The 20,913-nt window shown below is 27.1% G+C and overlaps 5 protein-coding genes across 5 annotated transcripts; all 5 read left to right on the top strand.

The window, feature by feature from the left end:
• The first annotated feature begins 1,280 nt into the window (after nucleotides 1-1,280).
• Nucleotides 1,281-6,981, top strand: OCT59_014203 (uncharacterized protein). The gene is made up of 11 exons (XM_066142016.1): nucleotides 1,281-2,772; nucleotides 2,987-3,225; nucleotides 3,326-3,331; nucleotides 3,413-3,589; nucleotides 3,675-3,986; nucleotides 4,099-4,872; nucleotides 4,950-5,082; nucleotides 5,164-5,316; nucleotides 5,406-5,973; nucleotides 6,043-6,142; nucleotides 6,207-6,981. Exons 1-11 carry the CDS (start codon nucleotides 2,448-2,450, stop codon nucleotides 6,615-6,617), a joined length of 3,198 nt encoding a protein of 1,065 aa, XP_066002085.1. The 5' UTR covers nucleotides 1,281-2,447; the 3' UTR covers nucleotides 6,618-6,981.
• Nucleotides 6,982-7,197: 216 nt separating this feature from the next.
• Nucleotides 7,198-8,556, top strand: OCT59_014202 (uncharacterized protein; the record flags this gene model as incomplete). Its single annotated transcript, XM_066142015.1, has 5 exons — nucleotides 7,198-7,274; nucleotides 7,592-7,679; nucleotides 7,756-7,873; nucleotides 8,298-8,461; nucleotides 8,536-8,556. 5 exons carry the CDS (start codon nucleotides 7,198-7,200, stop codon nucleotides 8,554-8,556), a joined length of 468 nt encoding a protein of 155 aa, XP_066002084.1.
• Nucleotides 8,557-8,623: 67 nt separating this feature from the next.
• Nucleotides 8,624-9,470, top strand: OCT59_014201 (uncharacterized protein; the record flags this gene model as incomplete). The annotated part of the gene is made up of 3 exons (XM_066142014.1): nucleotides 8,624-8,648; nucleotides 9,210-9,380; nucleotides 9,457-9,470. 3 exons carry the CDS (start codon nucleotides 8,624-8,626, stop codon nucleotides 9,468-9,470), a joined length of 210 nt encoding a protein of 69 aa, XP_066002083.1.
• A 227-nt stretch (nucleotides 9,471-9,697) lies between these two features.
• OCT59_014200 (SM-like degradation of cytoplasmic mRNAs and positively regulates transcription initiation) lies at nucleotides 9,698-10,605 on the top strand (the record flags this gene model as incomplete). The annotated part of the gene is made up of 6 exons (XM_025309253.2): nucleotides 9,698-9,761; nucleotides 9,881-9,949; nucleotides 10,049-10,164; nucleotides 10,258-10,393; nucleotides 10,499-10,511; nucleotides 10,587-10,605. The coding sequence occupies 6 exons, from the start codon at nucleotides 9,698-9,700 to the stop codon at nucleotides 10,603-10,605; spliced, it is 417 nt and encodes a 138-aa protein (XP_025179643.2).
• A 7,346-nt stretch (nucleotides 10,606-17,951) lies between these two features.
• Nucleotides 17,952-19,520, top strand: OCT59_014199 (uncharacterized protein; the record flags this gene model as incomplete). The annotated part of the gene is made up of 5 exons (XM_066142013.1): nucleotides 17,952-18,300; nucleotides 18,353-18,465; nucleotides 18,538-18,668; nucleotides 19,253-19,377; nucleotides 19,459-19,520. The coding sequence occupies 5 exons, from the start codon at nucleotides 17,952-17,954 to the stop codon at nucleotides 19,518-19,520; spliced, it is 780 nt and encodes a 259-aa protein (XP_066002082.1).
• Between the last annotated feature and the right edge of the window lie 1,393 nt (nucleotides 19,521-20,913).

Genomic DNA, 20,913 nt, shown 5'->3' with positions numbered 1-20,913 from the left:
ATAAATAAATATTTTTCTATATTTAATACAAATTTTTTAATTTATTTTCCTAACCTAATTAATCTACTAACTTAGTGTAGATATACCATATTTGGTTTTGTGGTTTTTGGAAGTTTTTTTTTTTTTTTTGTTTGCATCTCAAAATATTTCTTCCAAAGTTGGATTAGGAATATAAGAATGCAATGATATTTAAAAAAAAAATGTTTGTGATATCATCTTTTATTTATTACACAAAAAGTAAAATATTTATTATAATTCCGAAAAGAGTATATAAAGCGCCAAAATCATCATTTTTTTAAGAAAAAAAATTTTTTTATTATGGTAAAAGTGATTAACAATGTGCGTTTGATTTATTTGTGTTTGTGTTTTTTTTTTATTTTAATAAATAGTAATAATGTATTATTATGTGTGTATATGTACGTAAATGTGAATGTATGTATAAGTGTATATATAATACGTGTGTAAAGTATTATATATTATTATTATTATATATTTTATATATTTTCATTGAGGTTCTAGAATTTTAAAAAAGTGACTTGGGAGTGATCCTGCGAAAATGTAAAAAGTAACCGGAGTAACCAGGGCGAAAAAAAAATAATAATATAATAAACAAGCTAGTACAAATATATTTTTTCGAATTTTAACCTGATGAGATGAGATTTTATTTTTAGGATTAATTTTACCGCTAATTTTACCGGTATAGTTTGCCGTTAATTTTACCTACCGTTAATTTTACCGCCAATTTTACCATTAATCTTACCATTAATCTTACCGTTAATCTTACCGGTATTCTTACCGGTATTTTTCAATGATTATTGGTGCTAAATTTTTGTTAATTTGCCGGTTATTTAATGCATCCCTGTTTATCATTCAATTCATTTATCATTCATTCTTTTATAATTTTTTTTTTTTTTTTTTTTTTTTGAAACAATAAATAATAAATATCTTGAAGATCCTAATTGATATATATATAAAACCGTTTTAGCTTTATAAATAAATATGTGACTTTATTATTTAGGATCATCAATCACAACTCCTTTTGGTCCTTTTGGTGCAAGTAAATCTCAAATCCGTCCAAAGGTCTTTTTTTACCCCACTCTTCTAATTTAAGTTTAATGTGTTCGCCACATATATATACTTTTTTTTTTCCCAAATAATCTCTGTATATGTTATTTATATTATAGTTTTTTTTTCTACTTTAAAAAATTTTTTTAAATATATATAAAAAATTTTTTTTTTTTGTGCATTCGAATTTTTTTTTTCTTTTTTTTTTTTTTTTTATAACACTTAATAACACTTAATATACACACATCCCCTCTAAATTATGAAATTCTTTAATATGATATTCTCGAACTAAAATAACTAAAACATAAAACCAGAATAAATCAAAATTTACCAATCCACACGGCTGAATACAACAGAAGGAGTTTCATTATGATAAAGTGCTATTAGAAGAAATACGGCACACCAACATAACAACAACACGACACACCGACACAACAAACAACTATTATTATATATTAGGCTGGATGTAATTTATAGTCTGAAAAAAAAAATTCTTTCTTTGGTTTTTAACCGTTCCCTTTTTTTTCCTTTTTTTTTCTCTCTGGAAAAAAAAATTTTTTTCCTTTATACCGTTCTTATTTCCCGTTCCCAATTTTAAAATTTTTTTTTTTTTTTATTATTATTATTTTTATTGTTATAGTTGTCGTGGTGTCGAATTTATTTATCTTCCTCGCTTTTTTTTATATACTCTTCTCTTGAAAACAAATACCTTCGTGGCGTTCTCAGAATCTTTAAAGTAAAAAGTGTAAGTCTTTTTACTAAATTGTATCTTAACATACACATTATATACGTATACTTTTTCTTCAAATAAAATAATAAACTTTCTATAAACTTTTTCATAAACTTCTCATAAACTTTATTGTAGAATCATATTAAAAAGATTTGTTATTAACCTATTTTTTACTTTATTTCCAAACTCAAACTTCTAACCTTTTGTTGTTATTTTTACTTTTTCCTTACATCACTTAAAAAATTATTCCCTCAACATTTAAAAGTTCATTCCGCTCCTCATATAAAAAAAAATCATTATATAGACTCAACCTTATAGAGAAAAAAAAAAAGAAAAATAAACGATATACTCCTTTTTACTCTTTTTTTTTACGAAATAAATAAATACCAAGAAAAAAGAAAAACTATTCAACTATTCAATTATTCATATTGTAAAGAAAGGATTTATATCTTTATTTTTCTGTAAAAAACTTATAATATATATATTATAGACAAGAAAAATCAACAAGAGACAAAAATCTTATATATATTATTCCTTTGTCTAGTATTTAAAAAAAAAATATTCTTTAGCTAAAAAAAAAAAAAAAAAAACTCTTCCCTTGTGGAATAATATAATACATCCCAAAAGTAATAAAGTAATTTGATAATTAGGAATGATCCCAGAAATCCCAAAATATTACACAACTAAAGAACGTTCTTCTTTAAGACGTTCTCTCAGAATCCAACGACGTGATGATAGGAGAAGATGTGAAGAATTAGAACGAAGAGCTCTTGAAGAAATGAGAGCTCAGGCTCATGTACCTAAAAGACTTACCAAACAGCCTATAAAACGTCCTACGACCACTAGTACTTTATCTCAAACATCATCAAAAAGGTCAAAGAAGAAGAAAGTATATCATGATCTCTCACAAACAAATACTACAAGTCGTTTGTTGAGCATGCCTCTGGATTTACTATTATATTTATTGGAGTTCCTTGGTATTTATTATTTTATTTATCATAACATTATTATGTTCATTGTTATGTTGCTAATTATTTTTTTTTATTATCATCATCATCTTCCAATTTGATGTCTTTCACTTTACTATAGATGGTAAAGTATCTTTTACTATTTATAATTCTATTTATGATTCTATTTAATGATTTGTTTCAAGAATTTGTTATACTAAATGTTGTTGTAATGTAACTTTAGGACCTTCCCTAGCGGCAATGGAACGAGCATCCAAATCGCTTTATCATATAATACGTGGACAACATAGCCCTTATAGATTCTTGTATTATAAATTATTGGCTACTTATAATCCTATTGATGAATGCGCTATGGAAACTGGTGAACAACCTGAGAGAGCTATTCATGCTCCCGTCTTACCAAAGATCAGACAATCAGTTGTCAAGCAAGAATCAAGAGAATTTAAAGTATCCGATTGGAAGGTAATTTATCGTTTATATAATCATACCTTAAATTATTAAATTAATGTACTAACTCTTAACTATTTAATTTTAATAATTGAATGTTTGTTCAAAAATTTAGGTTCAGGTAATTATTAATTAATTTTATTCATGCTTTTATTTTATATTTTATATTCTAATAAATCTTTTTTACAAATTTATTATTTAGTTTGTTGAATCATATAAGTACTACGTTACAGAAGTTTGCACTGTTTGTGGTGAACCAGGTGATCCAATTCCTGTATGGGAAGTTCGTTTGTGTAGATTTTGTGTCGTAAGACAATTGATCAATAAGAGTGCATTATACGCATTCACATTGTCCTCAAAGGAAATTGAAATGCTTAAGGTATGTTTAAGAAATATTATTATTATGAATATAAATATTATGTTCTTAATTTTTATTTATTTATTTATTTATTTATTTTTTTTAGCCATGGAAAACCTATGTATATGATCTTGGTATGAATTGTACTTTTTACCTTCGAAATCATCTCGATCATTTGAGACGACAAAAATATTCAGACCCTCAATCCGATTTGGACCGTGATGTTGAACAACGTCAATCTGAAAAATTTGCAAAGGAAAATTTTAAACGCAAGAGAAAACAAAAGGAACAAGAAGAATCTTATAATGAAAGAACACAAGCAATTCTTCGTTGTTTTAGAGATTCAAACTTGAAAGAAGAATTATCGGTCATGGAAGAATGGTGGTTCCCAAAGGAACTTAAATTGGAAATCCATGAGGTACTTTATATTTGAAATCACGGGTAATGACCATGACATCATTACACGAATTCACGTGATCAGTATGAACTAAATATATTTATTTTTATTTATTATTATTTTTTTTTTTTAGTATATTTCAAATAAGACAAATAATAGTTTGGCGCGAAAGCGACTTCGTTTATCTACTGGTCAAGATTCTAATGACGATATTACTACACCTTCCAATCCTCAAACAAAAAGTAAAGCATTACGAAAAAATTTGGAAGATATCATGTTTGAATTACAAACTGTTGTTGTCCCTAGAGTAAAAAGATTAATGGAATTAAATAGACTTCTTTTGGCGAATGGCATTTCAATTGTTGATAAATTACGTATGGAATTAGATTTAAAAACAAGACGATTTTACGATGAATTTATACTTGGAGGAGGAATGTCTTCACCACTTTTATCTTCACAAAATTTTTTAGAATACCCATTGACAGTTGCTCGAACATGTAATGAAATCCTATTATACTTTAACCGAGAGAATATGTTTGAATCATCACTTACGCGAACATGGTGTGAGTCAATTAGTCAAAATAATATTGCGTGTTGTGAGGCAGATCGTCAAAGATTTTTACGGGATGCAAAAGAATGGTGGGCAAGACGAGGAAAGAAACCTCCACCGGAAAAATGTGGAGAATTATATTTGGCACGTGTTCGTAAGAGACAAATTTGGTTAAAGAATGATATGTCTTTAACTAGAACACAAGAAAATTGGAGAAGACAATTATTGGAAAGGAAATTAAGAGAGAAAATTGACTGGTATTTCACAGATTTACCGAAATGTATAAAAGAGTTGAGAAATATATATGAGAATAACTTGAAGCGTAGAATGAAGAATAGTGAAATCTATTTAATGAAGGTGTGTATAATTTGCGACATGGCGCAGTAAAATCACTACATTACTTAAGTTTTAGCTAAATCACTTTTTTATAATAGGGTATTTCTTCACAAATTGAAATGTTAGAACCTCCAGAACGATTAAAGTCCATGTATTGTGATTATGAAGATTTCATAAAAGATTGTAATGGATTTTGCTCAACTGAAGATGGTTATTGTGGTTGCTTAGAATGTATGTATAAGGAATAAGTTTATGATTGTTTTCTATTTATGAATTAATTTGATAGATTTAATTAAATTCATTTAAAATTAGATGCTGCAAAGGACATTATTCGAGCAAATACAATATTGAGACGCAAGGAATGGATGAATGCTGAATTGAAAAAATGTAAAACAATCAATTTCCAAGGTCCAGATTTGCTGTTATGTACTGAAGCAAAAGAAGAATATCAGTATGCTACCAGAAGTAAGTTTTCTCAACAATCCTTAAAAAATTTTTTTTTATATTATATGAATAATTTCCTAAAAACAAAATTATTTAATATTTTTTTTTAGACATATCCGTTCCTAAAAGAGCAGCATTAGAATTTATTATACGTGCTGAAACATTCATGCAAAAATTACTTAGAGAAGTCTCAGAGTTTGCTCCAGAATTAATAACTTCTGAAGCGCGCGAGTGGTACAAACGATGTCTCGGTACTATATCGGACTTCTATAAACCACCAAGACGCCCATGTACTTGGACAGCATACACAACAAATTGTTTTTATTATGAAGTGAACAATCTATCAGATAGACCTGATATTGATGAAACCATTGAAAAGATTAAGGAATGTGAACGAATTAGAAACAGTCGATTGAAAGAGGTTGATCGTGCCGCGACTGAAGCAAAATTAAATTCAACTTATTGGAATATAGCAATGATTAAACGACCGACGGATGGTGTGACATTCCAAACCAGAGTTAGATGGATAACTACAAATGGATGGTTCACATTTAATCAGTTAGCTCAAGCCTGGGTTTACGATGAAGAACGCTCTCCGTTGAGTCACCTTGAACCATACATCAAGGAAAAGGTTAAACATATGGAAAAAGAAATACGAAAAGAAGATATTGCCTCAAGGTAATTATAATTTATTATTACATTTCTTTTTATGATATATATATTAACTAATCTATTATAATGTTGCAGAATCAAGGATCATCCAGAATATCAAGCGATATTTACAGAAATTGATGAAGATGCAGATTTCTTTTTACGTGATACATACGAAATCTCTACTATTTATAAGGTATATTGATTAATAATGGCTAATATTTACAAATTGTCAATTATTAACAATTATTTATTTTTAGGTTTCAAATTTATACAAAGCTCACGTGGAGGATGTCAAACCTGGTATTGATCCCGATAAGGTCGTGCGACAAGTCATCGATCTCATTAGAGATGTTAAGACTGGTGTGATAAGTAAAAGTAGTTTGTTCGTTGCAGATCGTGAAAGATTCGCCGAAGAAGATGACGATGATGATGATAACGTCATTGTTGGGAACGTAAACAACAGATTTATCATTGCTATTGGAAACAACAATAACAATAATGGTAATAATTATGTTGCCGTTCCTACAAATGGGACTACGAATACGACCACGAATACGGCCCCGATCACTTATGCCGCTGCTACTGTCGCATCAATTACATCCAATAATAATAACAATAATTCAGCAACGGCTGTACCAAGTACTGGTGGTTCATCAATTTCAATTTAATTATGAAATTTTAAAAATTTTTTAATTTTTAACTGCACTTATAATACTTGTACTATAGGGTAGTTCACTTTATAGGTTAATGGGTTAATATTCGTATTTACAATTGGTGAATTGGTTTAATTATCACTGGTTCCTTTTATCCTTTAAAAAAAAAACAAAAAATAAATTTCGAATTTTTTTTTTTTAAAAGTAATTGAAGAATAAAAAGAGTAATTTTTTTATTTTAAACCCCCTTTCGAACAATCCCCCTGCATACAGTTAGTAATTTTTTATTATTGATTGATTTTTTTTTTTATCTTTCCTCCCCTTTATTTTTTTTCTATTGCACCAAAAAAAGTTCGCATTTCTTTTTTTAAATTTTTTTAAAAATAAAAAAAAAATACAAGATTGTTAAAATTATTTTTGTATAAGAATTACCTTTTATGTTTAATAGGAAATTTAAGTATGAATTGTGAAACCTGAAAAGAAAAAAAATTTCATTTACAAAAAAACCTGGTGATAAATTCCAAATATATACTTGTGAAACGTACAAATGATATAACTGATATAACTCGAATAAAATTGTTTTTTTAAACACGAAATGGAAGAATATAGGATTAGCGATGATGTATATGAACAAATAAAAGATTTCTCCTGGTTAACCGAAGAACAAGACTTGTTAGTGGATAAACTAATATTAAATAAAGAAATAAAAGAACGTTATATAAAATTTAGGTTATGTAAAGGATGTAAACAACCTAAAAGTGCTGCTGATTGGTGTCGGCCATGTTATTATAAACGATTTCAAGAAGATTTTGAAAATTGGACTAGTTGAAATCCCGCAATTGATAAAATTTATTCAAAATATACAAATAAAGGCTAACATTAAAGATGAATGACCTCGAAAATGTTGAATATTTAGCTAAGGGAGGTTTTGGAACCGTCTATAAAGCAATTTGGAGACAATGAAGAATACACACTTGGAATTTTGATAGCAATCGTTGGAAAAGAGATCGAAGTCAACGTGTTGTTTTAAAATATATATACAACTCACAAGATAATATAGCCGAATTTTTAAGAGAAGTAAAATATCTTTTTTCTCCGATTTTTTAATTGAATTAGCATTTTAAGCACTGAATTAACGTGATTTATTTTTCAGGTTGAATCACATGTTATTGCGAATGAATGTGGAAGTGTCGGAGTGATTCGCTGCTATGGTATTGCTAAAAATCCAGAAACAAATGAATATATGATGATAATGGAACAAGGGATGAATGGTAGTTTAAGACAGTCTCTAGATGAGAATTTTAGTTCACTGAATTGATTCTTGATATGTTGAAATGGATGTCATGGGGGTCTTTGCAGCATCCATAAACGAGGATTAATTCATCATGATTTTCATTCTGGAAATATAATAAATATTGCCAATGCAAAGGTTTCTGTTACTGATTTGGGATTATGTCGACCATTGGATGCTCAAAATAACGATGTGTATGGAGTTTTACCTTATGTAGCTCCTGAAGTTTAAGAGGAAAAGAATATACTCAAGCAAGTGATATTTATAGATTTGGAATCATTGCATATGAAATCTGTACGGGATTACCCCCTATCATGATATTGCTCATGACAGAACCTTAGCTATTAAAATTTGTCAAGGATTAAGACCAAAGTCTAATTATAAAATTCCTCGATTAATTTTAGATATAATTTATCAATATTGGGATGGTGACTCTCTAAAACGACCTACAGCAGATGAAATGGCAGCTTGGAATTTTGATAACAATTGTTGGGAACGATATGGAAGACGTGTTGTTTTAAAATGTATACATAACTCACAGGATAATATAGCCGAACTTTTAAAAGAAGTAAGATATCATTTTCTCCAATTTTTAATTAAATTAGCATTTTAAGCACTGAATTAATGTAAAATTTTTTTCAGGCTGAATCACATGTTGAATGAACGTGGACGTTGGGGAGTGATTCGTTGCTATGGTTTTACTAAAAATCCAGAAACAAATGAATTTATGATGATAATGGAACGTGGGATAAATGGTAGTTTAAGGCAGTATCTAGATAAGGATTTTGGTTCACTGAGTTGGATGAATAAGTTGGATGCTATGGATATATGATATATGGTCTTGGTAAAGTCCATGAACGAGGATTAATTCATCGTGATTTTCATTCTGGAAATATGATAAATGTTGGTAATCAAATTATTTCTATTACTGATTTGGGATTATGTCGACCAATGAATGCTCAAAACAACGATACGTATGGAGTTTTACTTTATGTAGCTCCCGAGGTTTTAAGAGGAAAAGAATATACTCAAGCAAATGATATTTATGGATTTGGAATCATTGCATATTGAAGTCTGTATAGACTATAGGGTTACCCCCTTATCATGATATTGCTCATGACAGAACCTTAGCTATTAAAATTTGTCAAGGATTAAGACCAAAGTCCAATTATAAAATTCCTCAATTAATTTTAAACATAATTCACCGATGCTGGGATAATGACCCTCTAAAACGACCTAATGCAAATGAACTGGAGATTTTACTTGCTTATAAGGGAGAAATTATTGACGAGGAAATACTGAGATCTGTAAACAAGCTGAAGAAGCAGATGAAATTAATAAAGATTTACCATCATTAACAGCACTTTTATCAAATACTAATACACTCTCATATACTACACATCCTCAAGCAATTTATACAAGTAGAATTTTAGATTTTATAGATCTTCCAGAATCCAATTTAATCAATCTAAGAATTGATTTTGAAGGTATTTACATTAATATTGTTTTTAAAATTTTTTAATTAAATTCATAATTAACTTTTTATTGTATTTATGTAAATAGATGAAAATAATTGATAAAAGAAGTCAAATTTTTATTTCATTAATTTACAATAAATTAATTTTAATTTGATATTGAAAATTAATAAATATATATACTGTATTATTTATGAATACTTGGTTATTTATAAATTTTGAATTAACTAAATATAATTGACACAAGGTGACATATGATCACGTGAAAATGAAATCTACTAAATAAATTGCGGGGTTGTCGATCTTCATTTTTTTTTAAAAAAAATATAATGGATAATTTTATTCCAGGACAGATTTTTACAACTTCTGCAAGTTTAGTAGATAGTGTTGATAGTAAGTTTTTTTTTTAAAAAAAACGTGGTTTTAATATAAATTATATAAAATAAATTATATTAAGTTTGTAAAATTATATATATATATACATATACACATATTTTTTTTTAAAAAAAAAGGAAAATTGTTAGTAGTGCTTCGAGATGGTCGCAAACTTATTGGTGTATTAAGGTCTTTTGATCAATTTGGTAATAAAGATTCTTGTTTGTTATAATATGTATTATAAAATAAATTTTTTTTTTATTGAAAAATATTTTTTAAATTTTATTTTTTTTTATATTTTGTAGCAAATTTAGTTTTACAAGATACGATAGAGCGCATATATGTTGGTGACGCGTATGGAGATATACCGCGTGGAATTTTCATAATTAGAGGCGAAAATGTGGTTCTATTAGGTGAAATTGTAAGGGGTTTTTTTTATCGAATGAAATTTATGAATAACTAAATTTACCTTTTTTAAACTTACTCTAAAATTACAATTTTTAAAAAAATTTAGGATCTTGATAAGGAGGATGAATTACCGCTTCGACAGGTACCAGTTGAAGAAATTCTATTGGCACAACGAGAGGAAATGGAAGCAAGACAAAAACGTGAAAAACTTAAGAATAAACTATTACATGATCAAGGATTTAGTGTGGACTTTACTGAAACTGATTTATATTAATTAATTACATTTTATATACGTGTATATATTATATTGTAATATTCTTTGTATATTTTAATATGATTGGAGTTAGTTTTTAGTATAAGGTAAACAACAGATTTATTTACTCCCTTATAGTAATGTGAAATTTTTATTAATTAATTTTTTATCTTATAAAGTAGTATATCGATCAGTTCATGATGCGACTTCCATCAAACTTTGTATTTAATTTACATACTCAAACTAATATGTTCGTAATTATATATCTGACAAGGATAATTTTTTTATTCTGATCAACTTTATATTAAAAGTCTCTTTTTTTAATGGTATATTTTCATTATATATCAATTTAATCTGTATTGTATTTAAATATTATATTGTATTAAACAAATATAGCACAAAAATAGTTTATTACATGGTTTAATACAGGAGCGGTCGGAATAGGGGTAAGAAGGATACGAACAACAGCCTCCTATTGTAGGAAATCCGGTTTCGATTATATAAATTTACTTAAAATTAATTACTTTCTTGCAGAGAACCGCATGAATCCCAGAGAGGGTTAAATAAAATTATTTACAACCAAAATTATTATTCTCACTATTTAATGAATAATGAATTAAAAACATCATGTAAATAAATATTCAGACTATTATTCACTTTTTTCCAATATTTAATTATCTCTCAAAGGAATTCTTCTTTTATTTGATAACAATTTGCTCTAAACATTTTCTGTGAAGAAAATTAACAGACTTTATCCACCAAATTATTGAAAAATTTCTCTATATACAACCTAATAGTAATAAAATTACCTTAAATAGTAATAATGATAATAACTAATAATAAACAATAATTAGAGAATCTTTTTGTCGTATAGTTTTATTTATCAAATGACATTGATTTTTTGTTTTCTTAAAGAAATGTCATAAAAAAATTAATGCTATGAAATCTTTGATAAAATGACAAAAAATAATCTAGAAATGTGGTATTTATTTATCAATGTATTTTTTTTTACTATAATATTTAAAATTATAAATTAGATATAAATTTACATTTAAAGCATAAACTTAAGTAATTTTATATTAGACTGTAAATTTACATATACTGTACATTATTGTATCAGGAATTCTGAGAAATTTATAATTATATATTTAAAATTTTTTATTAAAATATATTTAAGTTTACAATTTAATCGCGAAATGATCTAAATAATACAAAGTCACATGTTATATGTAACTTTACTCAAATTAAGTATTATTAAAATAGAAGAAAGCCATGGAATATTAGATAACTTGGAAATTACCTATTGTAATGCCGTAATATAAGATAGGTGGTTAATTTGTAGATCATAAAGGATATGATTAATTTGTGATTTTAGATAATTATGAATGAAATGATCGTTTTGATTGGATACCTTAAAAGTTACTAAATACAGATCCTTATAAATAACAGATCAATTTGATCTCCCCCCAAAAATGAAGTTACGAATTTTGAAAATAATTAATAATTACCATTTACCTTTAGAATAGATAATTTCGATTCTTTTTGCCTTTTTCTTATGATGAAAAAGAGCCACATTAATTAATTTAATGGTATTATTTAAAGGGTTTTAATATGGGGAAACTATCGCATTCTGAAATTTTAGGATAAATATTTAATCGTTATTTAATATTATTAAACCAATCATAGACTTATTTTATCAATATCTAAGGTGGCAACGTGACTTATCACGGGTTTAGGTATTACACTATAAAAGAAAATGGTCGTAGGAAATAAGTGATTAGCATAGTGTAACATACTTATTTATAAATATGTTTGTAATTTTCACAATTTCCCCTCAACGTTTGATGGATTGAATATTAATTATTAAAAGTTACCAAGAGTATGCTCATGGTGCGCCTGAGTTTTAATTAATATTCAATTATTGATAGAAGTAATACCTTAGGAGAAACTCTCGCCAAAAATAAATCAATCCTTTGTCACGATTTATTTATTTTATTTTATTTTTACTTTAAAAAGGCCGTTATGGAAAAATTATATAATACATTTTAAATGGGAGAGACTTTAACCTAGTTGTGAAGGAAAGTCACGTGATAGGCGTAGTACGCACTACGCAGTAAAGTAGAAGAATATTAAGTCAAGTGATTAAGATATCAGCTGATTAATTTGTAGATCATGACGAAAATCTATAATTAGAAAACTTTACAAAAGAAGAAATGAGATTGTAGATCAAAAATGAAGAAAAATTAAAATTTCAAAAACATGAAAAGTATCAAGTACTAATACTTGGAGTTTTGATGCATATATGAAAAGAAAATTTCAGAATTTGACATAAAACATAGTAAAAGGGTATGCGTAGTTAAACTGAACTATTAGAAAATAAATCAATTGGTGAAAAAGATGTGCAATGATAATCTGTAGTTACTATATACAGATTCTTATAAATAACAGATCAATCTGATCTCCCCAAAAATGAAGTTACGAATTTTGAAAATAATTAATATTACCATTTACCTTTAGAATAGATAATTTCGATTCTTTTTGCCTTTTTCTTATGATGAAAAAGAGCCACATTAATTAATTTAATGGTATTATTTTAAGGGTTCTAATATGGGAAATTATCGCATTCTGAAATTTTAGGATAAATATTTAATCGTTATTTAATATTATTAAACCAAGCATTTATTTATAAGACTTATTTTGTTAATATCTAAGGTGGCAACGTGACTTATCACGGTATTACACTATAAGCTGTAGGAAATAAGTGATTAGCATAGTGTAACATACTTATTTATAAATATGTTTGTAATTTTCACAATTTCCCCTCAACGTTTGATGGATTGAATATTAATTATTAAAAGTTACCAAGAGTATGCTCATGGTACGCCTGAGTTTTAATTAATATTCAATTATTGATAGAAGTAATACCTTAGGAGAAACTCTCGCCAAAAATAAATCAATCCTTTGTCACGATTTATTTATTTTATTTTATTTTTACTTTAAAAAGGCCGTTATGGAAAAATTATATAATACATTTTAAATGGGAGAGACTTTAACCTAGTTGTGAAGGAAAGTCACGTGATAGGCGTAGTACGCACTACGCAGTAAAGTAGAAGAATATTAAGTCAAGTGATTAAGATATCAGCTGATTAATTTGTAGATCATGACGAAAATCTATAATTAGGAAGCTTTACAAAAGAAGGAATGAGATTGATCAAAAATGAAGAAAAATTAAAATTTCAAAAACATGAAAAGTATCAAGTACTAATACTTGGAGTTTTGATGAATACGGTTGCATATATGAAAAAGAAATTTCAGAATTTGACATAAAACATAGTAAAAGGGTATGCGTAGTTAAACTGAACTATTAGAAAAAGATTTTTCTGATTCAATCAGTGAAAAAGATGTGCAGTAGTTACTATATACGGATTCTTATAAATATCCGATCAATTTGACTTTGATGAAAAATCAGAAGCATATTATTGTTCCTACTTTAGATTAAGAGCATTTTCTCATCTAACAATGTCAGTAAAGGTCCGTTTAATTAAACAGAATGTTAATTAAGTATGTTTGCTGTCTAGAACCATGATAAGTTGGACAATTTGGTATCTCCTTCGGGTAAGGTATCAGTACGTCCTCCTCTCAATCTTCATGGAACTGGGTAAACATAATATAATTTAATTCTTCTTTTATATAAACGTGACCTGAATTCAAAGCGTCAGAGAAACACATTTCGTAAACGGATTCCTAGATTAATACGGTCCCGATTTTTATAAATCATTAAAGGACTTCAATCTTCCTTTACGTACTTTATGTAAAAAAGATGGAAAAATTCCATTACCTACGTACTTTACGTAAAAAAGATGGAAAAATTCCATTACCTACCAATTCGTATTTGTTATTTAGGAAATACGTTTCTGAAATACGCAAAAAAATGTTAAGTACAAAAATGAGCAAATAGATTTAAAATCTATATTTAAAGTCCTGCGATTTTCAGTATGGCAACTTATCCTCTAAAGAGCGAGGGAATTTTGCTTGAGATATCTCTAAAAATAATTAAATTTTACTTAGATATTTTCTTACAAAAACCCTTTGAGATTTGAAAAGATAATTATTTCTTTATAAAACTCAAATTTAATTTGCATTAGAATAATTAGTAAGTAATTCTCGTCATTCACCAACAATTTGATGGTTTCTTATTTTACGAATTTTTCCTTTTTCTTTAAAAAGTTTTTTACGAATTTTTGTTATAAATATCCTAAAGTTTTATCAGATCCTTTTTTTTTTAAAAAAAAAAAACTTTTGGCATCAAAAAAATTATTTTAAGATGAACACGAACGAACGCATTATTAAATTAATTGTATTCGGATTCATTGTATTCTTTGTTTGTATTGTTTGTATTGTTGTTGTATATAACAATTATGACATGAAAGCGGACTACCAACAATTCAGTCTAAAATTGTCAAAAAACCGCGACGAAGACTACATGAATGAAATCGTAATGAAATCACACTACCGTAACGAAGTTGTCTACGAAGAAACCGTAGCGAAGTCATATTACCGTAACGAAGTTATCTATGATGAAATCTACATTTGTAACGAAAAAACCCGTAGCAAAGTGACATTACGACATCCATATAATTGAATATTACAAAAATTTAAATGCTCAAAATTTTTACTACTATATATAAATATTCCTTTTACATATTTTAACATAATTTAACTTCAAATTTCATATTTTAATTATTTTATTTTTTATTTTTATTTATTACGAATATAAATGCTTTATGTTCCTTTATAAAGTTCAATTATTTTTTAAAAGTTGTGCAAAAATAAATCGTATTCTTTTAATAATTTGTTAACTCATGTTTTAAATAAATGAGTGAATAAATCGGATCGCGAATATTTTTTAATCCAAACTATATTCATATATGAACCATTTTGTATAATTGATATGTATATATGTATCCTTTCACCACTTGATTCTACGGTTTACTTATGGTTAACGAATGTTAAATGATATAGATATATTATACGAAATATTCCAAATATTTTGTCGAATACTTCAAATTTTGTAAAATTTAAATTTCGTTCGATTAAAAAGTTGAATGTATAATATGATTAAAACGATTAATCATATTTTTGAATCTGTCCTAATTGTTACCTTGCTATTTTTCGGTAAAATTACTAATAAAGCATTTATTAACGCTACAATTTCACTTCTAAACGATGACTAACTAACAATATGAATTAGCAGTTTCAAAATCCATGTATCTTTGAATATCGAATAGATTATTTTCATACATTAAATTAATAAATTAATTAATATAATTCTCGAATTATTTTTCTTTTTGTTAATTTTATTGCTAATTCTTAAAATTTTTCTATATTAGCCACATGACTCGCCAAATCAATATTATCACACCTTTTGAATTATCTTCATCTCCTGTAGATCAACTTTTATATCCTTTTCGCCACATTTTCTTTCAGCTTCCGTCAGTTAAACCTATTATATCCCAAGAATTATTTTTGATCTTTCGCTTAGCATATATTTTTTCTTTTCAACACCTAATCCTTGAATGATTGATAATTTTGTTAAATCTAACTTTTTTTTTAATTAAATTCCCTTCAATTTCATTAACCTTTACATTACTCCCATTTTCTATATTTAAATTGTCCAATTCTATATTGTTTATATTAGTTATTATTATTGTTTATGTTAGTTATTTATTTTGTTTTATTATTCGCACCCTCTAACACCAAATTCGTCTCCTTAACCTCTAAAATGTTATTATTGTTGAAATTGTGAATTTTAGTACAAAAATCTCGTACTATTATTTCTTCACCCGTTGTCGCTATTATCTATTTTCTCGATTATTATCTTTTTCAGACATCTTATCTTTAACTAATATTCCTTCAACATGTGTAGTTTCGAAATCTGAAAAAAGTCGTACTTTGTTTGCAGAGTTTCATAGAGCTTCAATTTCTTTTTTATATTTTCTTACTTCTATATCATATCTTCTTTCAAAATTACTTTCTGTTCTATAAATTTTCCATTTCGTCTTCACATCTATCTTATATTAACTCACACAACCTTCTTATAATGATAACGTATAGATCTTGCTAAACGGAATCCAGTCAATATTTACGAATAAGATCTAATGTTAAACATTTCAGCAATTAACAACGAATCTTCAGATGGAGTTTCCAAGTTTAAAATACCATAATAATTAAGTGTATTGTGAAAAGAGAAAAACTATATAAATAAATACTTACCATCTAGTCTGATCCCTCACGTAACAATTGTTGCATATTATTATTAATTTTGTCCTTAGAAAACTTTTTCTTGATTTAAGAATGGTCAGAACAACTTAAGGTTCCTGTTCCATTCGATTTTGTCCAATCTGAGAGATCCACAATTCGGAATTCAATTGACCTGATATTTAGTGATTAGGTAAACACATTATGCAGTCACAATAACATACTGCACTCGCAAATTATCTTTTTTTAATCGTTCAATAACATTTATTCAAATTTCTTCGAGATTTAGGTTTGAGAAAAGTAAGGCAGATACCTGCAATTGCACATTAAAAGATGACAGATATGATTAAAAAGGTGGTTCAAATAAGCGAAGATGTTCTCATTATATTATTACCTTACTTGTAATGATTTTGTCAATTTCTGGTCAGTTTGAAATCACTTCTGTGCGTGCTGACAACCTGACGCCAAACATCAACGCGACTGTTAAAAAGACCCGTGATCCTGTGCTACGATCAACACATAAACCTCATTACGCTTAATAAGTGAAAATGGTGGTTTTGTATTTAGTTTGTAAAATTCTTTATTGAATTTTATTTTTCCCTATAGATTATTATGATAAAGTTACATGCAGCCAGGTATTGATAAACCACTTGAATAAAATAATGTCATAATCGAGTTTAGTGTTTATGAAGATGTGTTATGAGTGCAATTCATCGATGTTGGGATGATAACCCTCTAAAACGACCTAAAGCAAATGGAACTGGGAATGTTATTTGATTATAAGGGAGAAATTATTGATAAGAAAAATACAGAGATCCGTAAACAAGTTAAAGAAACAGATGAAATTAGCCGTAATAAAGATTTACCATCATTAAAAGCACTTTTATCAAATACTAATACATACAAGTAGAATTTTTAGATTTTAAAGATCTTCCAGTAAGAAGGTAATTTACATTAAATATTATTTTTAAAATTTTTTAATTAAATTCATAATTAACTTTTTATTGTATTATGTAAATAGATGAAAATAATTGTTACTACATTTCTTATCTTCTTCAATACACATTATTAATAAGTCAAAAACTTTTGTAACTTTAGATGACATTTAATGTTGAGATGTAGACCTTCTAAAGTGAAAGAAATATTTATTTATGGAAGGGATTAACAAACGATTAGCACAACACTTCTAGTACATGTTTAAAAGATAAAAGAACTGGATAATAAATTCCAAATATATACTTGTGAAAACAAATGATAAAAATTGGAAGGCAATTTTTTTTAAACACGAGATGGAAGAATATAGGATTAGCGATGATGTATATGAACAAATAAAAGATTTCTCCTTTCGCAACTTGACCGAAGAACAAGAATTATTTGTGGATAAACTAATATTAAATAAAGAAATAAAAGAACGCTACAAAGAATCCGGGTTATGTAAAGGATGTAAACAACCCAAAACCACCGTTTCTTGGTGTCAGTCATGTAGTTCTAAACGATTTCAAGAAGAATTTAAAAATTGGACTAGTGGAAATCCCGAAATTGATAAATTTATTCAAAGCATACAAATAAAGGCTAACAAAGAACAAATTATAGAGTGGATTGAACACAAAAACTTCGAAAATGTTGAATATTTAGCTAGTATTTAGCTAGGGAGGTTTTGGAACCATCTATAAAGCAATTTGGAAACAAGGAAATATATACACTTGGAATTTTGATAACAATCGTTGGCAAAGAGATCAAAAACGTGTTGTCTTAAAATGTATACATAACTCACAGGATAATATAGCCGAACTTTTAAGAGAAGTAAAATATCATTTTCTCCAATTTTTAATTGAATTAGCATTTTAAGCACTGAATTAATGTAAATTTTTTCAGGCTGAATTACATGTTATTACGAATGAATGTGGAAGTGTCGGAGTGATTCGCTGCTATGGTTTTACTAAAAATCCAGAAACAAACGAATTTATGCTGATAATGGAACGTGGGATAAATGGTAGTTTAAGGCAGTATCTAGATAAGGATTTTATTTCACTGAGTTGGATGAATAAGTTGGATGCTTTGAGATATATAGTACTTGGTATTGGTAAAATCCATGAACGAGGATTAATTCATCGTGATTTTCATTCTGGAAATATGATAAATATGGCTAATCAAATTATTTTTATTACTGATTTGGGATTATGTCGACCAATGAATGCTCAAAACAATGGTACGTATGGAGTTTTACCTTATGTAGCTCCCGAGGTTTTAAGAGGAAAAGAATATACTCAAGCAAGTGATATTTATGGATTTGGAATCATTGCATATGAAATCTGTACTGGATTACCCCCTTATCATGATATTGCTCATGACAGAACCTTAGCTGTTAATTTGTCAAGGATTAAGACCAAAGTCCAATTATAAAATTCCTCAATTAATTTTAGACATAATTCACTGATGTTGGGATAATGACCCTCTAAAACGACCTAAAGCAATGAACTGGGGATTTTATCTGTTTATAAGAGAGAAATTATTGATGAGAAAAATACCGAGATCTGTAAACAAGCTGAAGAAGCAGATGAAATTAATAAAGATTTACCATCATTAACAGCACTTTATCAAATACTAATACACTCTCATATAGTACGCATCCTCAAGCAATTTATACAAGTAGAATTTTAGATTTTAAAGATCTTCCAGAATCCAATTTAATCAATTTAAGAATTGATTCTGAAGGTATTTACATTAATATTGTTTTTTAAAATTTTTTAATTAAATTCATAATTAACTTTTTATTGTATTTATTTATGTAAATAGATGAAATGATTGATAAAAGAAGTCAAGAAAATTGTCAAAGAAATAGAATTTTTTTCATTTAATTTTAATTTATAATAAATTAATTTAAATATTTTTATATTAATAAATATATACATTTTTAAAGAATCATCAAATATTGATTTTGTCATACTTCTCTATTTATGTACGAACTAATTTTAATTATGTTAATTAAATCTTTTGGATTTAATCAATCGTTAATAATGTTACTTTGATTGGACTACATTTCTTATCTTCTTCAATACACATTATTAATAAGTCAAAAATTAGATGACATTTAATGTTGAGATGTAGATCTTTTAAAGTGAAAGAAATATTTATTTATGGAAATTTTATAATTAATACAAAAGTGAAGGATTAACAAACATTACAATACTTCTACACGTTGGTCTTGTAATTATAGACCGGCATTCACCATGAATCTGTGTTCTCATGTCATTCCTGGGTAAGAAAGATCAAAAATTTAAACAATCAAATAGTAAAGTCGAAATGAAACAAGAAGTATTCATAGTATCGAATTTTTTTCTATTTTGTCATTAAAAGATTTTATTAATTTTTATGTTAATATTATAATTTTTAAGATACCACTACTCTGTCCATTTAACAATCATTTTATTTTATTTGATGAATAATAATTATTTATAATTTTCATTTTCCCTGATTTTTCGATGTTTTCTCATTTCCTTAAGCCATTTTTTTTAAAAAAATCACGTGAACCCCATGAGACAGGTTTACCGTATTTATCGCCAAAAAAATTCAATCAAAAATAGAATTTTACCAATACAATTTTTTTAAAAAATCCTTCTCTTGGTCCATTTATTATTTCTTCACTTTATTCATTCATTTTTTCCTTTCCCATTAATTATAATATAATGGGTATTATTTTTAAAGATCAAATTAATTAAAAAATAAAAATTTTAAGTCAAGACTTTAGAAACGCCGACATCTTATGTATGCTAATTTTCTTTATATCAAAACCCGCAAAATTATTGAAGGATTATAGGGGAGAACGTCCAACATAAAATGGCCCACGGAGTCTCACGCCTGTCTTGGTAAATATTTTACTTTAACTTCATATTAGTACATTATATATTAATGTTTTTATTTAACATTAGAGGGCAACTACGGGAAAGTCTATACGGTTAGGGAGAAGTTTGAAAGAGAGCTTTCCCAGTAAATTGGCTAAAAAGGAAGGTTTGGACGAGGAACAAGGTCATTCACCAAAAAACGAAGCTTAAAAACCTGTATAAAATGACAAAGTTCTTGAATGGTTGAGAAGACGAAGAAGGCCAGAAAAAAATGAAAATGATAATTAGATTAGCCTTAGACGAGAACAAAATTCTTGATGAAAGTTTCATAAGACAATCAAATTCACAAATTTATTAAGCTTGTGAAAATGATATTAGATATCGTGAGTAATTTGACGGCTTTTTTCTA

This window comes from Rhizophagus irregularis, chromosome 21 (genome assembly GCF_026210795.1).
Source record: "Rhizophagus irregularis chromosome 21, complete sequence".
In the NCBI taxonomy this organism is placed as follows: Eukaryota; Fungi; Glomeromycota; class Glomeromycetes; order Glomerales; family Glomeraceae; genus Rhizophagus; species Rhizophagus irregularis.
This window is presented reverse-complemented; position numbering and strand designations above follow the sequence as displayed.

Bases quoted from the DNA above. Each gene is read 5' to 3' on its own strand.
- OCT59_014203 (XM_066142016.1), top strand. From the start codon at position 2,448: ATGATCCCAGAAATCCCAAAATATTACACAACTAAAGAACGTTCTTCT. The intron at 2,773-2,986 runs GTATTTATTATT...ATGTAACTTTAG, and splicing joins ATATTTATTGGAGTTCCTTG to GACCTTCCCTAGCGGCAATG. The intron at 6,143-6,206 runs GTATATTGATTA...ATTTATTTTTAG, and splicing joins AAATCTCTACTATTTATAAG to GTTTCAAATTTATACAAAGC.